The sequence below is a fragment of the Haliaeetus leucocephalus genome, unplaced genomic scaffold (genome assembly GCF_000737465.1).
Source record: "Haliaeetus leucocephalus isolate CR32 unplaced genomic scaffold, Haliaeetus_leucocephalus-4.0 Scaffold932, whole genome shotgun sequence".
NCBI classification, from domain to species: Eukaryota; Metazoa; Chordata; class Aves; order Accipitriformes; family Accipitridae; genus Haliaeetus; species Haliaeetus leucocephalus.
The window spans coordinates 12,308,688-12,325,105 of NW_010973368.1; the positions used below are offsets into that span (position 1 = coordinate 12,308,688).

Consider the following 16,418-nt stretch of genomic DNA (forward strand, 5'->3'; position numbering starts at 1 on the left):
CCCCCGGCCCCGCGGCGGGAGGGGTCCGCCCTGCCTCATCTGCCGGTGCTGTGCCCTGTCCTAAAGGATGTAGCCATCAGAGAGACTGGGGATCTGGCTGTCGAGACAGGAGGTGACCCATGTATTGCTGTCTTGAAGGCGGTCTTGCTGCGAGATGGAGCAAGAAGGGAGGTGTGCTGTCATTCTTGCCTGTGCTCTTCACCTTTTGGGTGAATGTAGGCTGGGTGTTGCCATCTTGCCTACACCGCCGGCCACAGCCCCCCGTCTCGCCCAGCAGGAGCCCCCCAGGTGCTGACATCCCCTCGCCCGGGGCCCAGCGTGCCTTCTCACAGCCACGGATGTTTTAGCCACCATGTTGGCTAGCTCCCATCGGAGCAAGATCAAATGACATGGCAGTTGGGATGTCAGCAGCTGGGCCATGCTAGTATTCCCCACTGTTGTTACCATGGATAACAACTGATGTGTCTGCAAGAGCCCTGGTGGGAGGCTTAAAGAACAATACCAGGGTACTCAAGCTTGTCGCCCATACCAAAGCTACTTTCTCTCCTGATACAGTGTCATGGTTGTGAGCCAGGCAGTCTGTGACCAATAGGTTGGATTGATGTTTGTCATGATGACATGATGTGCTCTGACACCTCACGTGCTGAGACTTGCTGTCTCCTTCCTCCAGGTCGCTGGGAAGGATCCTTGTATTTATATACGACTGTGCTGAACTGATCTAAGGAAAATAATACTTCTATTTTTTTCCTTTAGGGTTTACTGCTAATTTACAGTGATGGATGACGTTGCTATTAAAATATGGTGTGGATGCTAATTTATTGCTCTAGGGATGCACTTCTGGCCTCATAAATAGAGACACAATGTTCTGACCATGCAGCAGCCTTGAAGTGTGCGATGTTCGGATCTGTACCGTTCTGTTCTTTCTGCCTTCCCCACCCCCCACCTCAGTTCTGTAATTGTTTCTTCTTTCTTGTGATACATTAATTATGCTTCTTTCACACTGGCATGTGGAAGAATTTCTGCTGCCTTTTGTCCCAACACAGCCTTTGGCATTTTCTTCCTTTTCTATTCTGCCTTCTCTGTACCTCCATCCTTTTAGTCTGCTCTGTTTGAGCTTCTCTTTCATATTTTGTCCTTGGCTATTTTTTCTTTCCATCCCCTTGCGCTGTTCAAGATGCTGCATCTTGGCCTGCCATGTTCCTGTTGCTCTTATTTTAAGTTTTACTTGGGGTCCAGATTTCAGGTCTTTCTGCCTCCTAACGTTCTTTTTCATGATGCTCTAGGTAGAGTATTCGGTTAATGGACATATCCTGTGCATTTTAACCTACTGAATGTATTTTGTTTACCAAAGCTGCACCCCTGACTAGTTCTTACGGCATTACCAAATGTCTTTGTCACTACATAACTTCAAGATTCCCTCACCTGCAATTTTTGACAAGTGGTGATGGACTCTGACAAGGATTATATTGATGTGCGTACATCACTACCAGGCAAACCTTCAAACCCCAGCTGTTCCTGTTGTTGCTTCTGCCCTCATTGGCTGACAGGCAAGAACCAGAATGTCTCGGGAAGGAGTCAAGTCACAAGTCATAATGAATCTCAATTTACCAAGAACAGCAGCAAAACACTACGAATGAGGGAACAGACTGATCAGAACAGAAGAGGCACTGGTCTAAACATGAATCTGTGGCCACCCCACAGCTCTTTGGCAGGTTGTATGAACATCAGGTAAAATGGTGGCAATCTGGGAAATTGTCTCGAGAAGCCTCCCTTTTTTGTGAAGACATGCATCTCATATCTCATACCAGCGGTATTGACAGTGACTTGCATCATTTGACTCATCACGGCATGCCTGAGGTGTTCTATGTATTCAAAGAAAATTAGTTATTTTTCACCTTAAATAGCAGTAACTGGTGTTTAGTTGTGGTAAGTGATGTCCTGGGAATGCCTGATGCCCACTCTGTGGTTCTCCAGGACAGTGGAGCAACCAAGACCTTCTTTAAAGACTCCTAATGGTTTCACTCTTCATTCAGTCAATGCTTACAAGAGGGCTAGGGAATTTAGTTAGGTCTGTGTAGATCTTGGAGAGATACCCAGCAAGGTATACTGGAATAACTTTTTTCTTTTTTTCTTTTTTTAATTTTTTTTTTCATGTGATGACCCTATGACAATGGCTAAGTACTTCTGCAGAGTGACATCACTTTTTTTTTTAGCATATCTCCGGGTGCATGGAAACTCAGAAAATTGTGTAATTCTCACACTTCTGTATCTTGAAAGCTGGCAAAGTTTTGCTCTGGGGCTTTCCTTCAGAAAGTTCTTTGTGTTCTGGGAGGCTGTGCTGTAATTGTCAGTGTTCTGGGAAACAGAAGTGAGAGGTGAGGTTAAAACCATTGGCCTAAAGCTGTTGTTAATATTTAGGCTTTATAAATCAGTTTTCTGTTTTGGTATTTTGCCTGATACAATTGTGTCACAATGCTGATTAATAGAAATAAATAGATTAAAGGTATCTGACAGCAAACCATAGCAGCCACAGTAAACCGTGCATCTTGCTATGAATTGTTCTTTGTTGGGTACTGTGAAATGTGGTCTGTTTTCTTTGCAAATATGCCTGGCTTCATATTCTTTTTTTTTCCCCAGCAAGAGAAAGTAGTGTCACAAAATATATTTACGAAGTAATTCCTTTCTTAATCTAACCTAATCTAGATTAGTTTTTATAGGGGCCTTCACGACAGTTTAAAAAAAAAAAAAAGTGTCTATCTTTAAATAATCTGGTAAATTGACCTGCAAATCTGGGACTACATCTGAGATAGTAGGCAGAAAGAACGAGGTGTGGGATGAGGAGGGGAAAGCAGGTCTTGGACTGCTAAATTAAACTTCTGTAACCTGGAGTGAAACACATGATGACCAAATGTTACTACCCCAGTGGTTTCGGGCGTGTGTAGGAAGCTAGTTATGGCTGGTCTCACAGAGACAGGGATAACCTTCTGCAAAGCAAAGTTCGTGTGCCACAGGCCGGTGTGGTGGCCTGAAAGGCTCTGATCTGCCTCCTAGCTATACTGAAGCAATCTGAGTCCACATGACAAAACTTCTGTTTTCAGTTTGGGGGGGGGGGAAAGTAGTGATTGATTTTAATTATCCATTAACATCACCTTAAAATAAATTTGTGAAGTAAAACACTTAAAAGTGAGGAAATATAATTAAGTTGCTTATGCATCCTTAGTTTATTACTTTTGCATATGCATTATGACAGTGTCCCTAATTGCATTTTTACCTGCTGTTTTCCCATAGACCCCAGCCCTGTTCAGTCACATGACAGGCTTGCTCCCTGTGATGAAGCAGGGTAATATCACAAGGGAGAATTTTGTCTGTAGGAGCTTCACTTGCTGCAGAAATTGGAAGGCTACAGTCAGTACAGCAGGAAACCGGAGAAAGGACGATCATGATGAGGGCAGTTGGGTGCTGGAAGACTGGGTTTCTTGTCATGCAATTCAAGCAAACAGTATTCTTTGCTTGATGATTGTTTGAGTGTTCCTCATTTTATGGATAACTGACTTGAAATTGTCAAACCTCATTTGTTGTGTGACTGGGCACTCACAAATGCTTTTGTTTACTGGATGTGAAAGTCCAGTACATACTGCTATCTATACTGGCAAAATGACTCAGTATCTCAAGCTGAGCCTCCAACAGCAGTTGCAGACACTTCGCTCTTGGTGTCTGTCCTTCCGTCTTTTTCTGTAATATGGATACAGTGTCACCCCTTCTCATTCAACTTGTCAATGATACAGAAAAAAATCAGAATGCTCATGAAATGTTCAGATACAGTAGCAGTGGGAGGCATAGCGATGTCTCTCGGGAAGTTAGTGCCCTTCTGTTCAATAGAGGACTAAGCGGTATTCATTCTTTAATAAAGAGAAACAATGAGAATAAAACAAAGTATTGACTAATTGCTCATTTAGGAAGCATGATTTATCTTCCACACTGAAGGAGCCCTGTAGGGGAACAAGGTATATCTTGGTCTAGTGAAAGACTGTCATAATCCATATGCTTAAGGGCTGAAGTCATTGAGAAGCATCTCCCCTTTTAACTGCCTATTACACAGTCTTGGTGCATTTTTAACATGATTAAGAGTTCCCAGCCAGCTCTGCTTTCATTGAGGCTGTGTCTGCACAGTGATGCTATGAACAACTGCTGAGCCGTCTAGCTGGAAGCGCAGTTGAGCTGGTGCAGCCCTCTGCCACAGCTGATGCATTCTGTTTCTCAGCCGAGTTGATTAGTCTGAGCAGAGCAAAAAATAGTTGACTGTGCTCAGGTGTCTCTGCATGAGACTGTCTTGTACCATATAAGGCAATGGAAGGTATTGCAGCTATTGTGGGTAATCCCTTTTTTCCAGTGCTGAACAGGGATCTCTATTAGAAAATAAACCTGCTATTTGTAAAACAACAAAAAAATGGTTTCAGTAAAGGTGTAGAGCTCCTACTGCTCTTTGAAATCCCGTCACCTGCTTGATCAGACTTCCTAAGACACATGAATAAACAGCACAGATCTTTTCATATCTTCAGTTCATTGCATAAAGTAAATGTATGGCCTAAAGTAAATCACATAAGCTTTCTCTGTCTTAGCTGATATCTCTGCTTTGGCTGTAGAAATATTTATCCATCTTACATGAACCTCCTGTGATCCAGTGACTCATTCATTATAAATGAATCTTGAGATGCTTGGAGACACAGAAGTGCATTGGGTTTTTTTTGTTTGGTTGGGTTTTTTGTTGTGGCTTTACTGTTTGTTTTTTTTTTTTTTTTTTTTTTTTTAATTTGCTAACACTAACTTGGTCTAATACAGATGCAGGCATTCATTTCTGTGCTTTCCCCTTGGCACTCTTGCACTGGAATGTTCAATTTATTAAGTCAAAATAGAAGGAATGGAGAGACTTTTCTGGTTCTTACAGTTTAATTTATAAATTAAAAAAGAAATCAGAAATGGTAGGAACAGATGTGATTCTGTCAAAGTCTGCAAAAAACCTGAATTAAAGTTTCCGTGTTTGTTTTTTTGTCTTTTATGTAGTTGCTTCCAAAATCCGTTACCTTCAGGAATACCACAACCGTGTTCTCCACAACATTTACCCTGTGCCCTCTGGAACTGACATTGCAAATACTCTGAAATACTTTTCTCAGACATTATTGAGGTAAGTTTTAACTAATGCTCTTGAAGAGAAAAGAGCTAAAGAATTGTAGGGGGTATTGATTAACTTTGAATTGGTTGCAAGATTTAATGGGTCAATGCTTAGCCAAAAAGAGTCAGAGCATAATTTAAGAAAAGAATGGTATGGATTAATCTCTTCAGTGGCTGTTGCCCAATTTGCCCAGTTGAGCTGCTTATTGAGTGGCTGATTCTAAAATAAACTTGGTTGATTACACATTTGCTTGGCACTCCTGAGACTTAGCTGAATGCACAAACATGCTGAACTTGTGAAGAAAGGAGTTCGTGACCTACAGAGTTTTAGACGTGTATCCTCATGACCTCCTTGACAGTCTTGGTGCCTCAGGATCCTAGAGTGATGAGCCAGACGAGGAGAGCTAGGTTTTTACTGTGCCATAGTTCAGCTGGCTGTCATATTTGGGTTCTGGTTCAGTCCCTTATAACAATATGAATAGACACAAAGCTTGGGTAGACATCTGGATTTGGATGGCAACAACAGGTCAGGGTTGTTCTGACCCAGGGTTTTGATTTAGTCCAATATTTAGTAATAATATGTAGTACTAAATACCATATGATTACAGAATACATTTTGAATAGGGAATACTACCTTGTCTTGCTAAAAAGATATGAAAAATTGTGAGACTTAATTAGGAATGACATTCATTCCACAGTGCTACCTAGTGGATTCGTATTTTCAAATTGTTTTTAAAATGGCTTTTGACACTGAAGAGGTGATTTTTGTCTGTCCAGGTTTTGGCTGGCACTAGTTTTCACATCCAGAAAAATGCTCTTAAATCTGCATTTCTATGCGTAGCTTCCTGTATTATACCTGGAAAGATTGTCCCTGCTGTCAGAAGCTAGTTTGGAAATACAGCTCGTTGTCATAGTTGATGAGGAAACATTAACAAAATACAATTAACCCATATATTTGTACACATACCCCTATGACATATACAAGTTGAGAAGCAAGAATCTAAACCTGAAAGAATGACAGTAGTGCATTAGAGTGAACTAGTGCATGGGATGTATCAAAATTCTTGACCCTGTTTATAAGAAGGAAGGATACATAGAAATACTCGTTAGCAGTGGAACACCTGTTCACTGCAAACTTAAACTGTGTACTTTTGAAAATTTCAAGAGTAGATTGTTTAACCACTGTGAAATTTGTTTCCCTCATCATTTAGAGTGTTGAAGAAACTTATGGCAACCAGTAGGGCTTTTTTCTAAGATTAATAAATTAAATTTTGTCTTGTTATATTGCAGCAGTGGGGAAAAAATGTTCAGAGTGTCACTAAAGATACCTCTGAAATGCGGTTCTATTCCCACATCAGGCTGTTTTGATGGATTATTTGCACAACACACACACACACTTAAATCACATTTAAGTAACGTTCTGTATGACAAAACAGCCCCTGCTCAAATGCTGTGGGCCTTCAAGCTTTTAAAGCAAGAAAGTTGGACTTGATTCTGAATGTTTTCTCTCTTAGCTGTAACTACCAAGTGCTATAATGAGATCCGTTTCTTTTTGGGTAGAAGTTTATTGGGACAGGATGGATTTAGAGTCTGCTGCTTAAAGAAAGTGTCTTTATGCCACCCTGTTGTCTTCATCGTTCTGAGCAGTACAGCTCACATGTCCTGTGTGACAAATTCTTCACATACCACGAGCAGTGATGTTTCTGGGATTACTGAAAAAGCTTTATACTTAGCGACTATGGGAGCAGATCAGAAATCAGGGCAGCAATGGCACAATTGAGCAACTCCATTTCTTTATTTCATGTTCACGATGGGACTGAACCAAAATCCTGTTGTTGATACGTAGGTCTACACAAATGGCTTTGTCATTCATGATCTGGGATCTGATCAGCCTCAGAGCTAAAAGGGCACCAGAAATTGAAGCCAGGACTAAATTTAAGTGGACTAAATTCTGACACTCAGCAAGGTCAAATCCACATTCTAAATCCCTGTAACTGGGGAATTTGAACTGTGGGTCAATGTCGGAGTGCTATGGTTGAACCAGTATGAGTTAATACACTGATACTAAGAAAGAAGCTGGATAAAAAAGCAAAACAAAATGCACCCTGTATTTAGTGTGGCAGATGGAAAGAAGGAAACTCCCACCCACTGTGTGCAGATCTCTACAAGATTTACCCTAAAACTAAACAGACTGGTTAAGAACCTTTCTGAAGAGCATGTTCAGAAATTTCTTTGAATATTCTGCATGCCGTGTCTTCTTTCTGCCTCCTACACTGAGACTCCATTGTGCAAGGTTTAACATCAATGATTGAAGTACATGGAGGAGAATAATCTTTGTAGCTTGAGACAGAGTATACGCAATGAGTTTGGGCTGCTAAGAGAATACTGATCAAACAGTAGCAAAAATGCCCATTGATTTCTGGAGATTTTGGATCTGTTCTTCAGAATAGGTTGCTTTTGTTCATCTACTATTTTAAAATAACTTTAAAAAATACTTCCCAGTTTGATGTGTACTCTCCTTGCAGCTGAATTTTTTAGGACAAACATTTCTTGATGAACATATGTAGTCATAGGAGTAATGGAAGAATAGTGATTAGTCAGAGAAATTCCATATGATGATGGGATTTTACAGGTGTAGCTCTTACTGTTTATTATACTTTTTACCATTCCACATTATGGACACGTTGACTGTGTTCTTTTCAGTGGGGCATGCCCACTGTTTTGGATCACATTCATACCTGGTGTCAATCTGCTAGCTATAGTTGGATTGCACAAGGGATTAGTTTGCTCCCTTGCTCTGTATGTAGCCTCAATAAATCACAAGCTCAAGGGTGGGGGGAACAGATTCGGAATGGCTGAAAAAAAAAAAATTCCTTATTTCTATGAACAAACATCACATAAAATCACCATACACAATGCATAGCACATTGATTCATTTAGTTCTTCTTTAATTTTCTCTTTGGGCAAAAGCATTTCTTTACATTACAGCATGAATTTGTTTCATGCCCAGCTCATTTTCAGTGTTTTCTCCCTCATTTGAGGAATGATCTAAGACTGAATAAACATGTTGCAGAACAGCTCATTCTTTCACATTTTCTTGGAGAAAATTCTCCATATGTATTTCTAAGTAAAATGTTTTACGTAAGGAATAGTTAGAAATGCCCAGTGGCTAATTAATGGTTAAGCTTGTTTTGCTGCCTTGGTGAGATGCAAATCCCTTGTAGGCATTTTAGGAAACCTTTCCTGGAAGGCAGTAATTTGGGGATGGATTTGCAGCAAAGATGTACAAATCTTGAAACAAGCCCTGGTAGCTTTGTCACTTGTCACAGAGCAAGTTCAGTATGGAGTTATGATCTGCAGATGCTCCGAGTTCTCAGTACTTGGTTTGAACAGAAACGGGAGCAAACTCCAATCGTTGTATCTTGGTCTTAGGGGACTTCCTAGATTTTCAGTTTTGACTCTTCTGTTTATTGCTTTTAAAATATATGGGTCAGGCAAAAGCCTGGGTCTGAAAGTTTTTTGTTTGTTTTTTTTTTTCTTTCTAAATTTGGCATGGTTGTAGCTGGAATTTATATATGGTTTCATTGCTGTTCCTGAAGTGAACAGAAGGATGCCCTGATCAAGATACAAGATGGTGTGCTTTGGCCTCTGATCCATAGATGGGCCATAGCTCTGTGTTAAAAGTAAGGGAAGCCTGTAGAGTAAGCTCTCCATCACTGCCTTACACTTTCTAAAGCAAGGATTAATTAATACAGTAATATCCTTTCTGGAAATAAGTGCGCTTGAAGTACTGTGTTGGCAAGTAAAGGGGTGGGTAATTGGTATCATCTGTTGGTAGGCAGGGAAGAAATAGTTTAGTACCTTCATATCTCTAAACATGAGCTGCAAAGTACGGCAAATGAACATCAAGCAAATTAAAAGGAATCAGCACTCTGATAATTTGTTTTTAAAGTCATACTAGATCTTAGGTGATTTTCTGATATGATTTCATAAACACTGTCATGACAGTAACCATGTTTCTTGTACTGGACATTGGGTAACAGAAACCAAAATAATCTACCAAATACGCAAGGCACAATAAAAAAGGAAAAAAAAAAAAGTATGCAGTTTCTTAAAACAGACGATGTCTGTCATCTCTGACTGCAAGTGTGATGTGATAGTAGCCACTTGGCATAGAACTGTACTCGTAAAAGTGTTTTATATATATGGCAAATGAATGACACCTTCTCTTATAAGCACCTTAGCAAGAGTTTAGCTTACTTGTGTAAACTGTTGAATTGACTTGAGGTAAGATACATCTTTGCTAAGGTGATTATATGATAGGGATTTCTGTACTGTTAAAGAGGACTGAGGTTTCCAGAAGTGCTCCCTCTTGACATAACTCTGCTCTTCGTTAGTCAGTGGAAATTTTAATGCCACTGACTTGTCTTTTATAAGTTTTAACACTGACTTTGGGAACAGAGTTAAACCAACAGCAACTGCTTTTGGAAATCCCAACCACTGAGAGGTGCAAAACATGCTTTGAAAAAAAAAAAGCATTGTGTGTGGTTTAATATATTTAAAAGGTGTATTATATTTTATAGGCACATATGAAGACTATGAACTAACCCTATAATTGCCTGATAACTAAAATATAACACTGCTTAAGTGACAATTTATTTCTATTTAAAATAGTGGGTTTTATTTTTTTTTAATAAATTAGATTAACATGTTTACAACCATGTTTACAACATTCTTAAAACAACATAGCAAGCTGGTTGACGTATAGCCTCTATTTTGATTCCCACTAAATCCTTTTTATTTTTTGAAATTATCTCTCCTTTAGTTTATAGTGAGTTTTGTTGAATAATAACGTAAGTAACAGCAGGAATGTATGGTAACATACTGTCTGATCTGCAGTTACATAATTGGTCTTGCTTGCTTAGCCCTTAGATTTTTGAAGGTAACTATTTACCCAAGGAGTGTTTGTATTCATAAAGTAAAATGTTTCCTCCCTAAACATGGGCAAAATTAAAAACACACATAAACAACCATTATCATTAGCTCACAAACATATGCTAAAGACCATCTACTATATATTATTTTATAACTTTTCCAAATGTAGTTTAGTTAACATTTTAGAAATATTATATTATTTCTAAATCCATGTGCCTGTTTAAACTTCATTATCTCAAATGATACTGAGTGAGTGGTCATGAAACAGTATCATAAAATACATACAGACATTATTTTAATGCAATAAACATGTGATTTTTAAGACTATCTTAACAAACACACATGTTTATTCTTTGCTAAAACATGTTTCTGCAAGTGCCACACCTATATTTTGCATGTTTTCAGTCACTTGTTTCAAAAGATTATGGGGGGGGGGAATCTCTCAAAATCCTCAAAATCTCAGAGCAAAATACCAGCCTATTTTGACATAGCTATTTTTTCCATAGCAAACACTTTTAATTCTCAGAATTTTTCTTAACTGTGAAACATGGGTAGGGCACTGAAACATGCATTTTTATATTTTTGCTCCTTATGAACCAGATAACACATGAGATGCAATGAAATTTTCCTAGATGTCAATTTTTAATTCTCTTACCTTGAAGCATGAAAGTGAATGGTTGCTAGATTTGTAGACATGCTGGTTTCAGTAGCGATTGCATCTTATGTGGGATGTATCTGGTCTTTTATTATTTGTTTTATAGTGTCATTTCAATGTAATGTGCTGTTCTTTGTGTCTTTGTTGTCTCTTTTTTTTCTTTGTCCCCCCAACAGCATTTTGTCCCGCACAGGGAAGAAGGAGAATCAAGATGCCTCCAATTTGACAGTGCCCATGACCATGTGTCTTTTTCCTGTGCCATTCCCACTCACCCCATCTCTAAGACCACAGGTCAGTTCCATCAACCCTACTGTTACTCGCTCCCTCCTTTACAGCGTCCTGCGAGATGCTCCATCTGAACGTGGCCAGCAAAGTCGTGATGCTCAGTTATCAGACTACCCATCTTTGGACTATCAAGGACTTTACGTGACACTGGTGACACTGCTGGATCTAGTTCCCTTGCTACAACATGGTCAACATGGTAAGCAGGCCCTTGAACCCTTCCAGTACGCTTAACTTCAGTGCTGTGAATGATGCGTAAATGCAGTAGAAGAGATGGGCCTAAACTGACCTGGATCTGGAATTCAAATCTCCTGGGATGTGTTTATATCCAAGTGTTTGGTGTGACTTTTTTAAATAAAAGAATTTTTTTGCTAACTGTGGATTTGGGTTTGAATTCTGAGGTTGTCTGATTTTTAGTGATATGCTGGTGGTATGTAACTAAAATACAATGGTACGTAACAAAAACAATACAGATGGGTCTAAAAAAATCTGGATTTTGAATTTGAATCTGCTGGGATATCTTCAGACTAGTCTTTTTGGGGTGGCTCTCTTAAAAAGGCGCAAATTTCTTGCAAATGTGTATCTGGCGTATAACGAATATGCAGATTGAGTGTTTTGGTGAAGGTCCATCTCTAAATAGACCATAGTATACATTTAATTGAAGAAAAACCCTGGTAAAGGTAATTTGAGATGGCTTTAAAATATTCCTGGGTAAAAAGATAGCAATATCTCTGTCTGACTTACAGAAAATTTTTCCTGTATTTCCTTATGTTTTGAAGTAGTTAATCACAAGATTTTTTTGTGACTGCATTGTATTTATATCGTTTTCCCTCAAGTTCTGCATATGTCTGGCTTGTTAGTCTGTGGCTTTTCAGACTGGGATTCAGGAGCCCAGTGTTCTCCCTATGTTACATAAGCCTAATATTAATTTTCACCATGGTATCAGGGTGTATTACTTACATAGTTCAGTATAGGAAGATTGTTGTCAATCTGATACACTGCTGAAATTCTTCAGGAGGAAAGTTTTTTCTGTTAAATGCTGAATTCCTTTTGAGTCGGGAGCAGCATGTTTTGAATCAAAGACTACTGCACTAGGAAATGGTATGAAATTGCAAAAGGGGGGCTCTGAGCAAATTACAGACTTGTTGACTTAACTTCAGTTTCTAGAAATGGTGACGTTAATTATCAAAACAATCTTTTTCTAAATAGATAAGATGGTGATAATTAACAAGCAATGGAGACCTGTAAAGAACAAATAACATTGAGCAAACATAATTTCTTTTTAAGGCACCACAATGGCTCTCCTGGTGGGGTTTTCCCGTCCTTAGTCAGGCTTTTGTTGCTGTGTCACTTGACATCCTAATAGGCAATCTGAGACATATGGTCTCCACTTGAGTGAGGAAAACACTCCAGGAGTAATTACCAGTGGCTCTTGTCAGCTGGAAGGGTGTACCAAGTGGGAATCTTACAGGAGTCTGTGCTGGGTCTAGTGTTATTAAATATTTTAATTTTTTTACTTGGCTGATAGAAATGAGAGAGGACTTTGATTTGCAGGGGTTATCAAGATGGCAAATAACATGTCCTTTGTGAGAAAGATATCCAATTCAAAACAATCTTGGCAAATTGCATTCTGTTTTGAAACATCTTCAAAAGAGAAATGTAAAATACTATGTTTAAGCAGGAGAAATCAAAGGCAGAAATGAAATGGGGGGAATACTACCTTGAAAGCAGTACTGCGGAAAGATCTGGGTGTTACAGTAGATCAGAGGCAGACCATAAGTCACTAATACACTAATTTTATTCCAGCAATATGTAAACAGGTATTTTGTGTATGAGACACCCAAAGCATTTTATTTGTCATTCTAACTGCCCTACCAAGGCCTCAGCTGGAGAAAAAAATTCAGATTTGTCAATCTGGCTTCAAGAAAGACATGGAGCATTTGAGAGGAATCCAGGAAAAAAAAACAAGAATGATTTGAGGTCTAGAAAATGTGAACAGTGAGGAAAAATGGAAAGAACTTGGTTTGTCTAGCTTAGATAAAAATGGAAGGGAGACATGATTATCATACAGAAATATGTAAAGGTTGCTGTGAGGAGAAAGAAACTAAACCAAACCATTTGTGGTTACAGTTGATCAGGGTAAGAAATTACAAGCTTAAACTGCAGCAATGGAAATTAAAAAAAAAAAAAGGCCTTTTTATGATAAAGATGGTTAAGCACTAGGATGAATTGCCAGGAGGAATGAACTGTCTTGTAGATTTTTAAGAACAGTTTAGATAAATATCTGCCAGGAATAATTTGGTTGACTCATGGTTGGGGCAAGGGGAGGTCACTTGCTATTTTTTATGGTTCTGTGTATGGAGAATTAAATTTTACAATAAAACTTGCTATTTATTTCTCCCTCAGCTTAGCATTTGACTAAAAGAAATATTTTTTTTTTATCAGAACAATCAATGTTGTTTGGGTAAGTACAACTGGTGCGCTAGGCAGTCCTGAGCTTTGGTCCAATCAAATTACACAAAACTCTCAATGCTTAGCTGGTAAATATGTATTGTGAGAGAGAAACGCTCTCTAGCATTAAGGGTCTGGTTAGACCCTTGCAAGAAGACTTGCCAGAACCACTGAAGTGGAGTACTAATTTTAATTCTTACTATGACTCATGATGTGTACAGCTAGAGATCTCTGAGCACTTTACAGAGGCAGTTTTAAATCATACTGGTTGTACAGATGAGACTGGAGGCCTGTGTAACATACTTAAGGTTACAGAGTGAGTAACAAAAGGAATCCCTCTCATGCAGGGGAAAGGCCTTCTGTTGTACTGGGATCATCATACAGGTTCAAACCTGGGGTTCATTGAGTGCTGTAACTTTTCTTGGAGGGTTATTGGCCCCAACTCAATTCCTCATTTGGAAGAGGGTATAGAGATTCCCAGATACAGTGCCCAGATACACAATAACCTGTCTCTTCCCTTTGGATCTTGAAATGTTGCACATTTCTTAAGTATCCCTTCCAAAGAGTTATAGTATAATTAATTAGAATAAGTATCGAAATTCTTGATAAATATTCCTTTCCTTTTAAGCCTTGGCCATTTTTGGCCTCAATGACTTCTCAGGAAAACAAGATCCATAGTTTAATCACATGTTGTTTGAAAAATACAGTGATGTGTCCTGTAGTCTCTATGTGGGGGGTACTTTGCAGCTTTCTTGAGGGTAATTAAGATCAAAATCTTATTTTTCTATGACTGATAAAGACTAGAATGCTTTTTGTGAAAGCAGGCCTTTCAATACCAAAGTGCATATCAAATTCTGATTCTAATAACATCTCTGCTTAAATGCAGACCATTGTATGTTAATCACTGTATGATTAAAATCAACATTGTTTTTAATAAGTTATTTTACTGGCTGTAGTATACATATTCCCTTAAAGCTCTTCTGAGTACTGTTGAACAGCTGTTTCACTCTATTTTAGGAGGGGCTTCAAAATGATGGGTGAAGTTTCTTGTCTATAGTGATTAACTTCCCAAATTACTTTGAAGGGAAAACTTGAATTTAAATGTAATTTTCTTTTATAGTTTTGTAAACTAAAAAGTAAATAGTCATATTTATTTTTCCATTGTAATGATTCTGTATTTATTTCATTTTATTCAACAGATCTTGGGCAATCAATTTTTTACACTACTACATGCTTACTTCCTTTTCTCAATGATGATATTTTGAGCACTTTACCCTATACAATGATTTCAACACTAGCTACCTTTCCTCCATTTCTGCACAAGGATATTATAGAGTATCTCAGCACATCTTTTCTGCCTATGGCTATATGTAAGTAGAAATCATTCTAGTATTGTTATGTCTCAGAAAACATGGTGCACTGCTATAATAGTACCAGACTGTAGGAGTCAAAGTTCGATCTGTCATAGAATTGTAATGGGACATCAATCTACTGTATGTACATATGTAAAATAATTCTATGTGAGTGTTTTTCAAAGGGAAACAATTCTGTAATTTTTATTTATTTATTATGCTGTGTTACTGTGTGAATTCTTCAAGTTTAGCTTGTGGAAGAAATACACTGTTTTCAGACTCCTAGAACTTTCAGTGCCAGCCGTGGGAGTTTTGAATACAGAATCAATGGGCAAACTGCTCCTGAAACGATAGATGCAATAGCAACATGCGTAATTTTTGCATCTGGACTATATCTGGATGTGCAAGAATGACTCTTCTCAATGTAATGATGTTGTGATGTATTTCTGATTTTTCCCCCTCCCTCTCTTCTTGGCATTTTCTCTTTAAATTTTGTACTAAATAGCTGTGCCTGTAATGTCTCCTATCCATAAGTGTTAAGAGTGAATCTGACAGTGCCTGCCTTTTTTTCTCTTTTCTTCCCCTTCCCAAGGCTGTCACATGATTACATAATTTCATAATCCCTGCACAATGTGAATCCTGAGGTGTGTTCTGAATGCTCATCTATGTACCTGATAAAAAGCTTGATGGGATTTCAGTAGTAGCGAGAAATTTAACCATGGTCTGCAGGTGGAAGCATTAGGATCAATATTAAAAGTAATTTTTAACCAACAAGCCTTTTACTGTGTGGGTGATCAAACATTGGAACAGTTTGCCAGAGATGTTGCAGATTCTCCATCCTAGCAGATGCTCAAAACATAACTGGTCCTGAGTACCTGCTCTAGTTGACCTTTCTTTGAGCAGAGGCGTTGGCCAAGATGATCTCCAGAGGTCACTTCTAACATCAACCATCCCATGATTCTGTGAGAATGTATCTTCCTTATCTGTATGCCAGACCTTTATGGAAAAAGATGAACAACTTTTGTACAGAGATCAACAGTGATGTGATTTAAACATGTAGAAGATGCTATTAGAACATGGAAAGAAGCATGATCAAGTGTTTTGAGATTAAGATTTTATGGAAATTTATCATCTACATTTTCTGGCTCTGCCAGGCAGTGATCTTGGAGAAATCCCTTAACTCTTCTGTACCTCGGTTTCCCGTGTAAAATAGTCCCTTGTGAGACATTGCAATGATATTTTCTCTGTTACCTTTGAGAGGTCTAATAACAGTATGCAATTGAAAATTACTAAGATATATTTCATACATATGTGCAATAGATCCTCTTCAGGGTTAAGAACAGAATGTTGCATTAAACTACTTTTTCTTCCATTACTGTTACCTGTTAAAGAACAACTGATGTAGGTGACTTATCCTGTCCTGTCTATCTTCAGATCTGTAAAACTATTCTCCGAAACAACTGGTTGAGCCAAATCCTTGGTTTACTTAAATAGATACTATGCCCGAACTGTCCTTGGCAGAGGTTGCATCCATATAGAGCATGGAAACACCTTTGTCGTGCTGCCTTTTTCCT

The 16,418-nt window shown here is 38.5% G+C and overlaps 1 protein-coding gene and 1 long non-coding RNA gene across 2 annotated transcripts in view; both read left to right on the top strand.

Annotated features, from left to right (window-relative positions):
* Positions 1-5,061: 5,061 nt before the first annotated feature.
* LOC104841881 lies at positions 5,062-11,416 on the top strand. The gene is made up of 2 exons (XR_775413.1): positions 5,062-5,182; positions 10,936-11,416. It is a non-coding gene; the product is annotated as an uncharacterized LOC104841881 (long non-coding RNA).
* Positions 11,417-14,774: 3,358 nt separating this feature from the next.
* Positions 14,775-16,418, top strand: part of UNC79 (unc-79 homolog (C. elegans)) — a 100,281-nt gene continuing 98,637 nt past the window's right edge. Inside the window, exon 1 of the mRNA XM_010583876.1 lies at positions 14,775-14,862. Within this exon, the coding sequence (XP_010582178.1) occupies positions 14,775-14,862 (88 nt within the window). The remainder of the gene's footprint in view (positions 14,863-16,418) is intronic.